This window comes from Callorhinus ursinus, unplaced genomic scaffold (assembly GCF_003265705.2).
Source record: "Callorhinus ursinus isolate GAN/ISIS: 27379988/994484 unplaced genomic scaffold, GSC_fseal_2.0 scaffold103, whole genome shotgun sequence".
Taxonomy (NCBI): domain Eukaryota; kingdom Metazoa; phylum Chordata; class Mammalia; order Carnivora; family Otariidae; genus Callorhinus; species Callorhinus ursinus.
Window position 1 is genome coordinate 173,210 of NW_027397165.1, and position 15,373 is coordinate 188,582.

General features: G+C 54.2%; 1 protein-coding gene across 4 annotated transcripts in view; it reads right to left on the reverse strand.

The window, feature by feature from the left end:
• Positions 1–15,373, reverse strand: part of IQSEC2 (IQ motif and Sec7 domain ArfGEF 2) — a 76,861-nt gene that overhangs the window by 15,992 nt on the left and 45,496 nt on the right. For all 4 annotated transcript variants that reach the window (XM_025852043.2, XM_073889236.1, XM_073889237.1 and 1 more), the window contains 2 exons: positions 2,771–3,032; positions 1,414–1,815 (listed from right to left, as the gene is read on the reverse strand). In XM_025852043.2, the coding sequence (XP_025707828.1) occupies positions 1,414–1,815; positions 2,771–3,032 (664 nt within the window). The remainder of the gene's footprint in view (positions 1–1,413; positions 1,816–2,770; positions 3,033–15,373) is intronic.

Here is a 15,373-nt window from a genome sequence, read left to right on the forward strand (position 1 = left end):
AGAGCCCTCCATCTGGTTCTGTCTTAGGAAATGCATAATATTTATTATGTGAGAATCCAAACCATGGCTGGTAACTCGGCTTCTCTGTGGTATCCAGCCTCCAAACTGGTCTCTAATGATCCCTACCTCTTGGTATCTACACCCTTATGTACCACACTGTCCCAGGCGTGGTCTGTGGAACCAACCGTATATGGCAGAAGGGATGGGATGTCACTTCCGAGATTAGGTTATGAAAGACTACAGCTTCCTTCTTGAGCACCTCTCTTCACTCTGCTCTTGTGCTCTTGCTCTCTCTCTCTCTCTCTCTCTCTCTCTCAGACCCCTTGCTCTGGGGGAAGCCACACCATGAGCAGTCCTGTGGAGATGCCCACATGGCGAGGACCTGAATCCTCCTGCCAGTAGTCAAGTGAGTGAGTTTGGAAGCAGACCCATCAGCCCCAGTCAAGTCTTCAGAGACTGTGGTCCCACCCTACAGCCTGATTGCAGCCTCATGGGAGACCCTGAGCCAGAACCACCAGCCAAGCCACTCCCAGGTTCCTGGCCCTCAGAAACTGTATGAAGTAATACATGTTTCTTGCTTAAGCTCAGTCTTTAAGTTCAGTTTTAAGCTACTGAATTTTGGGGTCATTTGTTACACAGCAATGTAACTAATACATGTAACTAATGTACTTCTCCATCGGATGTGGATAGCACTGATAGCTGGGCCCAGGCCTAGTTCCTCAATCTCTGCACCAGACTGTGAGCCCCTCTCCCCCATTCTCCCCTTGATCTTTTCTCATGGCTTGGAGCACACTATTTCAGGAGACAGTCATGCATACACGTCTGCCATTTCCTACTGGCCTCAGATATCCTTAAGAACAAGGACCCTGGACGGCTCTCATCTGTCTCCATCACGGTACCCAGCACAGAGCCTGGTCCCTAGTAGTGCGGTATAAGGGAAGGGGCACAGAGTTTGGAACCAGACAGAGCTGAGTTCCACTCCAGTTTGGAGCAGTCACTTCGCCTCTCAGGGACTTGGGGCCCCAGTCTCCTTCTCTGTAAAATTGGGAAAACACCACCACCACCACCACCACCACCCCACCCGGGTCTTGCAGACTGTTATGAGGCACACCCAGCCCCTGGCACAGAGTAGGAGCTCATCACCTGTTAGGCCTGAACTTGACAGTGGATCAAGTTCCAAAGAGTGGGAACATAAATTTTCTTATGTGTTCTCCACACCTAGATTTTTAACTTGCTTGTTTTAACGATCTGATTCTTTTCGTCTGGCCAAATCTTTCTCATCGATCTCACAGCCCCTCCTCAAATGCTTGCCAGGCAACTCCTTTTCGTATGGAATATAGGTAAAGAGCCGGAGGAGTAGCCAGCGCATGGGGACGGGGATGGGGAGGAAAGGCCCTTTGCAGGGATGCTGACCTGTTTGGAGAAGGAGTCCTCGAGCTCTGTGATGTCATTAGAAAACTCTCCAGATGTGGTGACGGAGCTTCCGCCACCATCGATGCCCCCTCCACAGGAGCCTCCGTAGGGGAGCCCTCGTTCGAGCCGGTGGCTCCGAGCACCAGCCATGGCGCCCTCGTCCAGCGAGGCAGGCTTGCCCTCGAAGTACGCGGGGTTCTGTGCCTTCTCGTACTCTTCGAAGGAGAACTGCATCCTCATGTTGGAAAGGATGATGCGGCGGGACATGCGGCTCTCTGAAGCTGAGCTGCGGAGCCGCTCAAAGTTCTTGTTCATGCGGTACTGGCGAAAGGCCGTCTGGATGGTCCTGGCAGCTCTGCGGCTCAGGAAGGAGCCCCCATACTTCCTCTCCAGCATTTCCACCTAGCAGGGGAGGGTCGAGGGGAGCAAGGTCAGAAACTCACGCTAGCCTCATTCATCTCCCTGGGCCTCAACCACACCACCGCCCCCCCCCCCCGCCCCGCCCCAGTCACAGGGAACTGCCTAGAGCTGCCTGGACATGCCAGGCTGGGCTCTGTGTGGTATCCTCACTTTAATCTTCGATAGCGCTTGTCACATGGGGCTGGATTGTGGTTTTCTTTCTTATTTACAAGAAGTAGAGGTACATTATTCCAAAAAAAAAAAAAAAAGTTCGAAAAAAACCCCAGAGAAGCCAAAAATGGAGAGAAAGTAAGAAATAAATTGAGAGCCGGAAGGAGGAAAGGAAAGAGGAAGAGAGAGAAAGAAGATGAAGAGGGAGGAAGGGCGGGGGAGTGGGGAGAGAGGGAAAGAAAGAAGGAAGGAACAAAGAGAGGAAGGAAGATTGGTTCGCCTAAAGTCCCGATACCTAGGAATAACCACAATTAACATTTTGGTATATGTCCTTCCAGGTTTGGTTTTTGTTTTGTTTTGTTTTTTTCTATACATGGTATTTTGTGCACCCCCCACCTTTTTTTTTAAGCTAAATGATATCTTGTGTGATATATGTGATATACTATAGCACACTCTTCTGAAAGTGTCAAGGTATGTGTGTGCTTCTTCTATTTGACAGATTTTTGGAGGACTGGGTGCGGGTCTCATTCATCTTTATGTCTCCAGCACAGGCTTGGAGCTCAGTCGATGTTCATTGAGTGAACAGGAGACTCCGCAGATGGGTGGTGAATGAGTGGGTGAATCCCCAGTAGGGTGAAGGATCTTAGAGCTAGTCTCCCATTCTAGGCTCCCTATCCCTCCCTGGATACTACCCTCAAGTGCCACATCCCGATCCCTCCCTTGGTTCTCTCGCACCCCCATTCCCGCTCCCAGCTCCCATTCCCAGCCAGAGCCATCTCCTCTGCACCTTCTTGTCCTGCAGGTCCGTGGAGAGTTCATAGCTGTCCGATAGGGCCTTGGAGCGCTTTATCTCCTCCTCCTCCTGCTTCCTCAGGGCGACACTGGCTGGCTGGAGGCGAGCTCGCTGAGCCCAGGGAAGGCCCACCCCAGCTGGGGGGCCCCCCATGTGGCTGCTGGTGGGGGGCAGCTGACTCAGCCGGTAGGGGGGTTGGCTCCCAGGACTATCAACCGCTGTGCTCAGGTCACTGCCTGGGGCATCACCCTCCACACTGTGGGGATGAGATAAGATGAGCCAGGATGTGGGACCAGGAGATGGGCCTGCTCAGCCAGACTGAATGTGGGTGGACCAGATCCCTTCCCACAACACCATCCTCCCCAGCTTCCTCACAGACATAGGAACCCCAACATTTAAAGGCCAGAGGGGAGTTCTACCCTCCCCCCCAAGCTGCCTTTTGCAGTCCCTTCCCTTCAGGCCCCCTTGTCTTCGCAGACCTACCCTCAGTGCCCTTCCGCCCCACCGCTCACAGCTCCAGCTGCTTCGACTCCTTTACCTCAAGGCTGGGTCTTCTCACAGGCTTGTCCCCGTTCCTACTCACCCCGCATGCCTGGTCCCTTCATGGCCACGTCCCCTCACAGCCTTATCCCCAGACCAGTTTCCTCCCAGTCTTGTCCACTCAAGTCCCTTTTTCTAATAGTCCTGGCCCCTAACAATTCCATCCCCAAACCCTCCTTCCTTTCATGGACCAGTTCCCTCACAGCAACCCCCCCGGCCCCTTCCCCTCTCAGCTCCAGCCCCTCATGGCTCTGTTCCCAACACTGTGTGCTGCAGTTTCCCTCCCAGCCTGATCCCCCGGCACCACCCCAGATCAGCCCTGACCCCAGGCCTGGGGCCCACTCCTGCATCCTGAGCCTCCAGACTCTCCCCTCCCCTCCCCAGCCCTGCCCCCTACAGCCCCACCCCTGTCCTCAGCTGCCTGGACACTGGCCTGGCCAGTTCCCAGGGTTCCCTGGCTGCAAGGGCTCAGGCTCCGAGACAGCGAGAGGTGCCTCCAATTCAGCATCCTCACAGGTAAAGAGCTGCCCTGCGGGGCAACTTCTTTTTTCTCCTCATGGCCTCCTCTGCTCAGCTGGGGGCGGGGGGACAAAAGTCTTGAGGTCGAAGACTGGCAGGAGCGGGGCACTGGGCCTTGCCTGCCCTGGTTACCCAGAGCTGTTGTTCCGCCAGACCTGCTCCCATGGTGCCATGGCAACCAGGCTGCCAGGGAACCCAGGTGGCGACAGCGCCCAGGCGCCCTGAGCCTAGCAGGCAAGGTGAGGAGCCACAGAGGTGAGGAGAATGGAGGAGGGGGGGCCGGGAGGGAAGAGACAGGTGGGTGAAGCATGGGGGTTGTGGGGGGAATGGGTGTGGTGGAGCCCAGAGAATGGTCTGGTTTGGGCAGGCACATGGTTGACGGGGCTCTTGGCTGGAAAGGCTTAAGGGGCCACTCCCCAACCCCTACTTGGCAGAGGCCAGGACGCAGGGCAGGGCAAGCTGGGCTGGATGTAGGGGAATTCCCTACCTGTGTAGGAACTTAAGCTGCATCAGACCTGCCAGCCTTGCGGGAGAGCACTTTGGGCTGGGGGCTGGGTGCAGGGGGGAGGCTGCACCCACCCATCAGGCCGGGTCCCGGGCTGCAGGGGTAGAGCTCAGCTCTACCCTAGAGGGCCGCCCCCCCCGCCCACCATTCATCCTCCACCCTCCCAACGTCAGTCTATAACATTGTCAGGAGCAAGGCAGAAACAGACTGGGGAACTGCCCTCTACCCCAAATCCTCTCTCCTCCTGGATCTCAGGGGCTTGTGAAGACCCACTTTGGGGGTCAGACCTGGTCTAGCCCCTCCCCAACCAACCCAGGCATCTAAGATGCTCCTCAGGACTGAAGGATCCCGCCCATCAACCTTTCAAATCTCTCCCTCTCAGCACACAGCTCAAACCCCGATTTGATCCAATTGTCTCCTCTGTTCATGAACCATCCATAGCTCCCGCTGCCCACAAGAGATAGCCCAAGTTTCTCATTCTGGCACTTGAGGCTTCTCAAAGATACAATAGCTAATGCTTATAGAGCACTTAGCACGTCAGGCACTGTTCTTACCACTTCACGTTTAGTAACCTGTTTACTCTTCAAAACAACCCTACAAGATAGGTATCGTGATTTATCTTCATTTTATACATCCAGAAACTGAGGCCCAGAGAGGGTAAGTAACTTATCAGTGGTCACACAGCTACTAATGCTAGAGCCAGGATTCAAATCCAGGCAGTCTGACTCCAGAGCTCACGCTCTTAAACATTCAACTAGTCTGCCGGGTGAGCTGCCAGCCCCCCATCCCATCCACCCTTCCCTCCAGCCTGGCCCAGAGCCTGTTTCTCCCAAATACTCCTCTGCTTCCCACCTCCCAAGCTGCTCATACAGTACCTTCCACCTGGAATGCAGTCCCTATCATCTCTGCCATCTGCAATCTGAGAAATCCCCCCACACCCTACTTCTATCAAGATTCAGGTCATATGCCACCACTAAGAAGCCCTCCTGAAGCCCGCCTCCAGCCAGAAATTATTGCTGATCCTGTTCAGAGCTCCCACACACAGCACATGTCTGTCCTTCTTTTTATGGTACAGGTTAGCTTTGGCAAAGCGTGACAGCTATTTGTGTTCATAACTCCCAGAATCCCAGCACAGGAAGAGAATTTGGTAATCTCCTAGCCAGCACCGAGCGCAAGGCCTGGAACAGAGTAGCTCGATAAAAGCTTCTGGAGTGAAGGAGTCTATGAATGAGCTCTGGTGGCTGTGCTAATAAATCCTCCCACCTGAGCCTTGACCTCCACCACCAGTGTCCTCTTCCCATCCCTTCTCCAGCCTGCGGCCAGAGAGAGCCCTCCAAAGTACAGATCTGACCATTTTACTCTCCCACTAAACCATTCCCCCAGCTCCTCAGAACTCATTCAACGAACAACAGGTGAGCATTTTCCATGTGGCAGGCACAGTGCTGGGTGCTGAGTATATAACCGTGAACAAGACACACAAGATGTGCTCCCTAGGGGAGGTGACATTCTAGTGGGAGAGGCAGACTGTGAATATACACTATTGTTTCAGGTATACATAAGTGCTAGGAAGGAAAATACGGCAGAGTGATCCAAGGTGCTGTTTTCAACATGGCGGTCAGGGAAGGTCTTTTTGAAGAAACGGCATATAAGCTGAGCCCAGAGGGAAGTGAGGGAGTGAGTTCTGGGGTCACCTGAGGCCAAAGGAGTCCAGAGAGAAGGTAGAGCCAGGGCAAAGACGTTGAGGTAGAGCAATGCCCAGCATGTTTAAGAAACAGCAAGGAGACCCGTATTTGCTGGAGTGGGGTGAATGAGGGGAGGGTGAGAGGAGGTAAGATCAGAGGGGGAACGGGGACCAAATCGTGAAGGGCATTGAGCCCGCGATAAAGACTTTGGCTTTTGATCTGATTGAGAGGAGCAGAAGAGGGACGTGGTCTACCTTAGGCTTTATAGGAATCATCACCCAGGGGATAACCTCTAACTACCTCAGCAGAGCGGTGGATGGCTCTCCTGAGCTGACCCCTGCCTCATATACCTTCTGCCCCATGACTTCAACCTGGCTACCTCCTGCTCACCCTTCAAGATTTAGCTCACGTGTGCCCTTCCATGCCTACCTGCCCCCTCCACACGGGTTGGCTTACAGGTCCTTCCTCTGCTGCCACGGGGCCTTATGGTCACCTCTATCCCTAGGGCAAGAGCATTAATGAGCTGACTGAATCCTTGAAACTTATCGAGGAAGACGCCATTAGCCCCGTGTTATAGATGAGGACACAGAGGCTCAGAGAGGTGATATAAACTAGCTTAAGGTCACACAGCCTATTAAGTGAGAAAGTCAGGATGCAAACACAGGGCCCAGGCTGTTTTTTCATGACATCTCGCTGCCTCTCGCCACTTCTGGCTCCATGCTGCCCCTGGTTCTCCACTCATTGGCAATTCTTCCCTTCGGAGCTGGCCCCCAACTGTGGTTGCCAAGGGAAGAGTGGCAGGGAGGTCAGGCTATCAGCACAGCCTCCCCAAAGAGGGCCTGGCAAAAAGGACAGTGCTTGAGGGTGTTTTTCCTGATATCATACATCCTGCTGAAGAGACCAGACCTGGGCATGTGAAATCCCTTTACTCAGGGCCCCCAAAACACTGAGGGGCATGCTGATCACATGGAAAAATCTCTTCTCTCTCTCTCTCTCTCTCTCTCTCTCTCTCTCATATGCATGCATACACACGCGCACGTGCATAATATGGGCAGGAAAAAGCTGGGAAGCCTGTCTTCAAGTCTTGAGTGCCATTTACCAGCCGTGTGAGCTTGGGCATGTCCCTTTACCTCCCTGCACTTGTTTTTCATCTGTGCAGGGCTAGAGGGAAACGCAATTCCCTCTTTGGATTCCTGGACTTCAGAAAGGGCCTGGGAGAACCCTCCCCCCCATCCCGGACTCCTCCCACCAGGAGCAAAGAACACAAGAACACACACACACGTGCCTATGTGCACTGTCTTCTGGGCCATTCTGTGGGGGAAACTGAAGCGCATCCTCTGCAGCGGGGGAAATAAACCACGTTACACAAATAACCACAGTACAAAGCTGAAAGTTCTCAAGGCTAGGGAACAGAGGAAGTGCTGGGGGAGCTCAAGAGAGAGATTCCTTCGGCTTGGGGGTGGCTGAGCAGAATAAAAATAAACTCACACTTACAGTGCACCTTCCCTGTGTCAGGCATTTTCTGCACATTATTTAATCTGCATGACAAACGTGAAGGAAGAATTAGGATTCCTATTTTGCAGGTGAAGAAAAAGGCTCTGAGGGGGAAAGTGACTGCCAAAGGTCTCAGAGTTAGCATGTGGCAGAACAGGAATCCAAAGCCCAGAGCCTGGACTAGTTCCCCTGCTGCCTTAGAGGCTTCCCTGGGGAGAAAGCGTTGACCTGGGCCTTGCCTAGGAGGAGCTGGTAGAAGTGAGTGAGTGACCTTGTGTGAGCCAAGGCACTAAGATGGGGAGAAGCAGGGCATGACATTCTGTAGGGATTTAGGGTGGCCTGCCCGCGGGGTGGGGCATTGACTCTCCCAGGATGCTGCTCCTAATGGGAGGTCTCTTTCCCTCCTTCTCTTTATTGGCACTGCCCGGAGCCAGGCAGCCAGCAGGGGACAGGATCAGGATGCAGTTGCCATGGAAATGAATGGGGGCTGTCGCTATGGATACCATAAGATGAGGGCAAGAGGAAGCTAGGGATGCTGAGGACTATCCCCATGACAACTTAGGCTGGAAGGGGCGGGGGACTAGAAGTGGGAGACAAGAAAACCAGAGGAGGAGGTCAGCGCACCTAGATGAGAGCAGGGGCTTCGGGCCCTGGAGGAAGACTGGGTCAGGAGACCGGACAAAGGGGTGGGTGGGGCAGAGGGGCCGAGGGACCCCAATCACCTCCGTCTCCTCTGATGGTTCTTCTGCAAGCTGTTTCTGCTGCCCAATCCCAGTGCCGTGGAGATTCCAAACCCAAGGCCAGCCCAGCTTGGCACAGGGGCTGGCAGGGGAGGTGGCCATCATAGGGGCTGACTGGGGAGACAGCAGGCAAACGTGGGCTTGGGGGCACGCAGACCTGGGCTTGAATCCCAGCTCTACTTCTTTGCGGTCCTAAAGAGAATTGCTGTCCTTTACTGAGTACCTACTTTTGGCTAGGCCTAGTCACTCTGCAAGGTCCGAATTGTTCTCCCTGAAGGAGATGGCAGATGAGGAGACTGAAGTGCAGAGGGATGAAGTAATCTCAAAGCTCAGCAGTGGTGGAGCCAGAAGCCAAATCAACACTCCTGTTCTAATCCCCCCCCCCCCACCCTGGCCCTCAACACTGAACTGCCCCTCCCAGGTCTGGTCTGCATTCTCCAGCTCCCTGTGCCTTCCCACAGTGACATGCAGGGGGCCAGATGCTGGGTAAATATCTGTGGAGTGTGAGAAGAAGCAACCCAGGAGGAAGCAGGAAAGACTGAGGTTAGATGGAAGGAGTGCCTGACTTCGAGAAGAGTGAGTCATGGGTTTGACTGGCCACGGGGAGAAGAGCCACAGAACAGGCATGGGCTTTATGAACCGTCCAATCCCCAAGATCCAAACTGAGGCCCACAAAGTCAAAGTGACGTGCCCAAGGTCGTGAAGAATGAGAACCCAAATCCCCTACCTTCCAGGCCAGTGTCCCCGCTTTTAGTGTGAGTGGCGCCTTGAATCTGTCCAGCTCCCCCCAAGCCCTGCGCCTTGAAGTTCCCAGACAACAGCTGGGCAAAAGCAGGCAACTTGCACTCGCCAGGCTAGGGAGCCCAGTGCCCGTGCTCATACTCTTCCTTTGTTTCTTCTGCCCAGGATGGCCTGCCTCTCCCCTTGGCCCCAGACCTCATCTGCATCTTGCAGCACTCTGAGCAGGTGAGCCCTTCCGGAAAGTCAATTCTGACTCACTTCCCCCCCCCCCCCCCCCCCCACCAACAGAACCTGACAGGGTCCGCTACTCCCTCCTCTGCGTCTTGTGCACCCTCACCTCACGGGCGGTCCTTATCGGCAGCTAACTTGTGATACCCCCTTGAAGTGTCCCTCCCCTTCCCTGCTCCTGTCTCCCAACGGCAGTGGCCGGGTATGAGTCACACCTCTGTGGACCCTGCATGCCCAGGCCAGGGCCCAGCACACAGCACGTGCTCAGCAGCCACCTCGGTCCCCTAAGACAGGTAGCAGTCGTGTGTGTCTGAGTGTGTGTGACCATCCTGCCTGACAACTGTCACCCTAAAAGCCACAGCCCCACATGCTCAAAAGCCACCCACACCCAGTCTTGTGATTATCTCTACCAGGCCGACACAGAGAGCCTGCCAGGCACAGAAGGTCAGCACCTCACACAATCAACCTCACACACACACTCAGAATTCCTCACACCCAGCCTCACACAATCACATCCCCTTAGATACATAACAATGCCCGGCCTCTCACTACTGATCCACCTGCCTGCCACACATAAGGACACGCACACATATGCACAGGCACACACACTTCCCTCACAGCTGACAGAAACCTTCCCCCTTCCCCCAGCACAGGCCCTTGGCCAATTCAGTTGCCTACACAGGAGTCTATACCTCATTGGCTCCCACGGTGATCACCTGACCTTGGCTTGCCCTCTGCCTCCATTTTAGTTGAACTCCCACCCCCACCCTACTTCCTTGTATCTCCAGTCAGATAAAGGGTAGAATGGTCTCTCTAGCCACAGGTCATCCAGCCTCCCACTCCCTGGAGAGCCAGTTGAACAGAACAATCTACACGCCATTCCCCAGCACAACCCTGAGGCTCCCTGCCAGAGTTTTGTCCAGGCTGTGCCTGTCTCCTGTGATGCCTCTCAAACCCTTCCCAGCCTTCCACTTCTTGCCCCTCCTCCTCCAGCAAGCCCTCCTTGACACCACCATCCTCCCTAGCCCACCCTGACATACTCCCTCCTCTTTGGGCCAGGAACAGATGCTGCTCACCAGTGAAGCCGTATCTACTCCATCATTTCTGCCCCTCAGGCCCTGACTATTTTTCCAAAGGAATTCTCGTCTCCCCTGGGTGATGGAGAACTTAGGGAGAACACAGCCGCTGTCTTCTTTTGGAGCCCTCACAGAATTTAGCTTAAAGCCTCGTCAGGGGACACCTGGGTGGCTCAGTCGGTTAAGCGTCTGCCTTTGGCTCAGGTCGTGATCCCAGGGTCCTGGGTTCGGGTCCCATATTGGGCTCCTTGCTCAGGGGGAAGCCTGCTTCTCCCTCTGCCTGCAGCTCTCCCTCTCTCTGACAAATAAATAAATAAATAAAATCTTTAAAAAATAAAATAATAAAATAAAGCCTTGCCCACAGTTAGGTGCTCAAGCAATGCCTTCTGGAAGAGTAAAGGAAGGAGAAGAGGAAGAGAGAGGGGGAGCAACAGAGGAAAGGCCAGAGGGAGGTGAGAAATAAATTAGAATTTGAGTAAGTGAGTAGATGAGTTGAGAGGCTGAGTGAAATAGAGAGTGAGGGAATAAGGTGAGCCTCTGGGGAAAGGACAGGACCAATGTGATGGGGATGCTGAAAGGGAGGGCTGAAAGAAAGGACGGGGGGACTCTCTTGTGGGCTCTAATCAAAGCAAGAGCCACCCATCACTGCACACTTGCCCAACTGTGCACCAGACCCTATGCTGGGCTCCTTGTGTTTCCTTGTTAATCTTCACGATAACCCACAGAGGTAGATACATTCTCACCGTGCTCGGGAGGAAAATGAAGCTCAAGCAGAAGAAGATACTTGCTCAAGATTACACAGGCAATAAGTGAGAGAACCAGAAGGTAAACTCAGATTTGTTCAATGCCAAAGGCTTAGAAAGGGAAAGCCGGGGTATGAGCCCGCTTGGGGGGGTCTCCTGACTTTGCTCCCACCGAAGACACATTATGGAAGGTGTGGGTCCTACAGTCCAAAAAGGATACCTTCCACCCTCCTGCCAACAGCCTCCAGGGATTCTTAGAACACACTCCAGGAAGGTGCAGGAAATATTCAGGGTCATTGCATCTGGAGGAAATGGCTTCCCCTTAGATTCAGAGACCCCTAAAGTTGCAGAATCGGAACCTTGAAAGTACAGAATCAAGGACTCTTACCATCACAGAATATTAAAATCATACCATCAGAAACTTTTTTAAAATAATAGAATCATGAAATCCACAGGATTGGAGACTTCCCCAAATCACAGTGTTGTGGAAATAGAAACCACAGAATTGCATGGAATGTGTCATTGAATTATCATATTTTAAACACATGTAATCATACTTCCTTAAAACTGTTGCATTTGAGATCGATAGAATGTTGGAGCTGGAGGTGCCCTTGGATACCCTCTGACCCAACCCCCCTCCACCTTTCACACACGGGGAGGGGGGGCAGAAACTAGGAAGCACAGGGGCCAAGCGGCGTGTCCGGGCTGGCCAGGCTGACGGGCTGGAGAAGGCAGCAGGCTTGCCCGTGGTGAGAGCGCCGCAGCACTCATTCATTGAGTGAGTGAGTGCCTGCCTCTTGGTGCTGGCAATACCAAGAATCGAACCCTACTCTCTCTCCCAGGCCCTGTCCCAAGCCCTGGATAGGAAAGAAGGGAAAGCCCTGGTGGGGATGCGGAGAGGGAAGTGGGGGGGAGGGTGGAACATACATCAGACAGAGAGAAGAGATCAGCTTTTATTGATGGCAATTCCTTTGTACACAGCGACACGCGCACTCTGAAAGGCCTTTTCCCCCTGACCACACTTACAGAGCACTGTGGGAGTGGCAGAGGGCATGGGACGAGGCCTTCAAGCAGCAGAGGGGATGGCAACAATGGCCACAGCGAGGGAACGAGCAACGGGGAACTAGGCAGGCCGGGTCCCGCCCCCGTCTGGTCCTCTGAGCCCTAGGCACCCTGCATCTCTGTTTGTGCTCACAGAGGACAGAGGTAGGTCCTTGGGATGTCATTTGGAGACCTCTCCAGGAGTGGCAGGCTCCAGGGTGCCTGGGAAGTGGGGTGCGGGTGCGGGAGGGTCCAGGTTCCAAGCTCCAAGCTCCAAGCTCTGCTGCTCCCACATTTTAGTCAGACCTAGGGCTCCAGCCTTTATAATTGGGGGGCTGGAGTCCAGGGGAGACAGCAGTGAGGGGGGTGTGGGAATTCCAAGGAGGTGGGGGAGGAAGGGGCACGATGCTTGCCCATCCTGAAGCAGGGACAGGGTCCCATGGGGGATCGCGGGCGGTGTGGGGGGGCTGGTTAAGGCTTTTGCTTCTGCATAGAAAATGACCCTTGTCCTCTCAGTTACCGAGAGGAGGGACTACTGCACTCGGAGGCCGGACAGCAGAACTGATGAGCGTCTTCCTCTTCCTCTTCCTCAGTCTCCTCCTCCTCCTCCTCTTCCCTGGGGCCAGGAAGGGCAGGGTAGAGGCCACAGGCGGGCGGGTGACAGAGAGAGGCAGAGGCATTAGTTTGCAGAGCAGGGGAGATACATGAACGGCTTTGGAACCAGGGTGGCGGGGCTAAGATGGGGGTCTGGATGGGGAGGCCAGTGTCACTGATGATCTAGGGCCACGCCCAGCTCAGTCTCCAAAGAGGCTGCAGCAGCCCTCCCCCACACCCAAGCTGGGCTGGCTTAAGGTCATGCCCAGAGTATACCAATTCCATTTCGGACCTGACAGGTGGCCCAACCTTCATTTGAAAAGAAATAGTAGCAGCCTGCTCGGTGCTGGCTCTTTGCAGACATCACTCATTTAACCCCTGCAACAACACGGCAACATTTTAGAGATGAGGGAACTGAAGCTCCGAGAGGCTGAGATAACCTGCCCAAGGTCACATAGCTGGGTGGGTGGTAGAGTCGGGAGTTCAGCCCGGAGTTCTCAGAGCTCCAAGTCTCAGGCTCATCCCACTGGGTCCTTTAGGTGAACTTGGCACTATCTCTAGAAATCTACCCTGCCCTTGAAGGACTAAGATTTGTATCTCCTGAACGCTCAGGGTCGGGGAAATCGGTGATGCTCAGAGATGGGGTGTGGAAAGCCCACAGCTTTGGAAGCAAACAGACCTGGGTTCTAACACCAGCTCTGCAAGTGCTTGCAGGCTATGTGCCCAGGCATGCTATTGCCCCTCTTGAAGCCTCAGGGTCCTCATCTGTAAAAATGGGGCTCATGATGCCAACCCCACAGGACTGTTGCAAGGACTGGAACATACGTCAAGTGCCTGGCAGAGAAGAGCAACGGGAACATGGTGGCGGTCCTTGTTAACTGTGCGGGAACTGAATTTGTTTCCCAAGGCGGCCACTGGCACCCGCATGGAAGCGCCACGGTGGCAGGGAGGAGATGGTGTGGGAGCAAGCTCCTGTCCCCGGGGTACTGCAGACGGCTGCTGGGAGCCAGTCTGCGTGCGGCAGGCCCTGGAGCCGGGCTACGGTTTCGCGGCATGGATGGATGGACAGTAGGGCTCAGGGGGCCCAGCTGCCTTGGGAATGGAAAGTCTGCTCCTCTGGAGATAGCTGATGAAACAGTATCGCCCTGCTCCCAGACCCCTTGGCTCAAGAGAGGCAGGAGGTATGGAAGCCAGGCGACTGGAGGATTGGGAAGAGATGGGAAGGAAAGAGGACAGGGACACGCAAGGGAAGGCACTGCTGTCCATCGGACAGGCAGACGAGCCCACACACGTGCACATAACACACACACACACACACACACACACACACGTGCGCGCGCGCGCACACCCCGCTCTTCATACTCAAAGCTCCCTCTGACACATTGTTAGATAGAGTCACTGAGTCAGCAGAAGCACCTGAAGCAGAGCTCAAGCCCAGGGCAAGCAGCTCGCCCTTTCTGAGTCTCCCATTCCTTACCTAGAAAAGGAGAAAACGCCATACCTCTCAAGGCTGTCACAAAGGACAAGTGATCTTCCAGGCCACTCCCCACCCCCCTTCGCATCCAGGTCAGGCCTCTGCCACCCCTCACTCTGGCCCTGCGGTCATCTCCTGGTTTCTTCTCTCTACCCTTTTGGACCCGTTAGCCTTCCTAATAAAGTCGGCAAGCATGAATCTCTTGCTTGTCTCTGCTTAGACACCCACCTTGGCTCCCCGTTGCTTCCTGGATAAAAGGTCAAGACTCTTCAGCTTGGTATTCAAGGCTCCCCCATCACATGGCCTCACTTGGCCTTCCTCGTCCGGTGGAGAAAGCATGGACTTTAGAGTTCCACAGACCTGGGTATGAATATCAGCCCCACCTCCTCCTAGCTGGGTGACCTCGGGTCCACTTCTTTACTTCTCTAGGACTTATGTTCCTCATCTACAAAGTGAGCAAATGCCCATTCCGCAGGGCGTGGTGGGATTAAATGGATTCAAGTATGTCGAGCACCTGCCACAGGGTAGGTTTGGTGCTTCATACACAGTAACTGTTATTATTACTGTCAGTATCAGTGGCTCACTTCATGCTCAGCCTCCATCAAACCAGCTCGTTCATTATTCCATCAGGATGGCTGGCCTCTTCACACCTCTGTGCCTTCGCTGATGCTGTTTCTTCCTTTTGCACACATCTTCCACTACTGAAATCCCATCTGAACATTATGGCCCAGCTTAAATGCTGCTTCCTGCAGGAAGTCCTCCCTGACTCTCAAGCAGAAGTATTCCTTGCTTCCTCCTAGCTCCCCCATTCCTGCCCTTGGCGGTTGCTCCGAACTCCACTGAAGCAGTTCTCTCACCAACCCCCTCAACGCCCTTGTCTTCGCCCCCACTACCCCTGCTCTACCTCTCTGTGAGAAAGAGAGGGCCCCTATACTATTTAAGGCCAGCCCCTCCACTCGGGCTCTGGAGCCCACCCCTGCTACCTCCTCCACAACAATCATCCCCTCTCCCTCCTGTGTTTCAACCTCTCTCTCTCTCTCTCTCTTTCTGTTGCCTCCTTCTTACCAACATTTATAGAAGCTCAAGTCTCTCCCATCTGGGAATAAAAACCCTCGATCTGCCCCCACATCTCCCTCTAGCAATCACTGTCCCTCTCTCCTCTTCACAGCTAAGCTTCTTGAGAAATTCATCTCCACTGGCCATCTCCACTTCAGTACCTC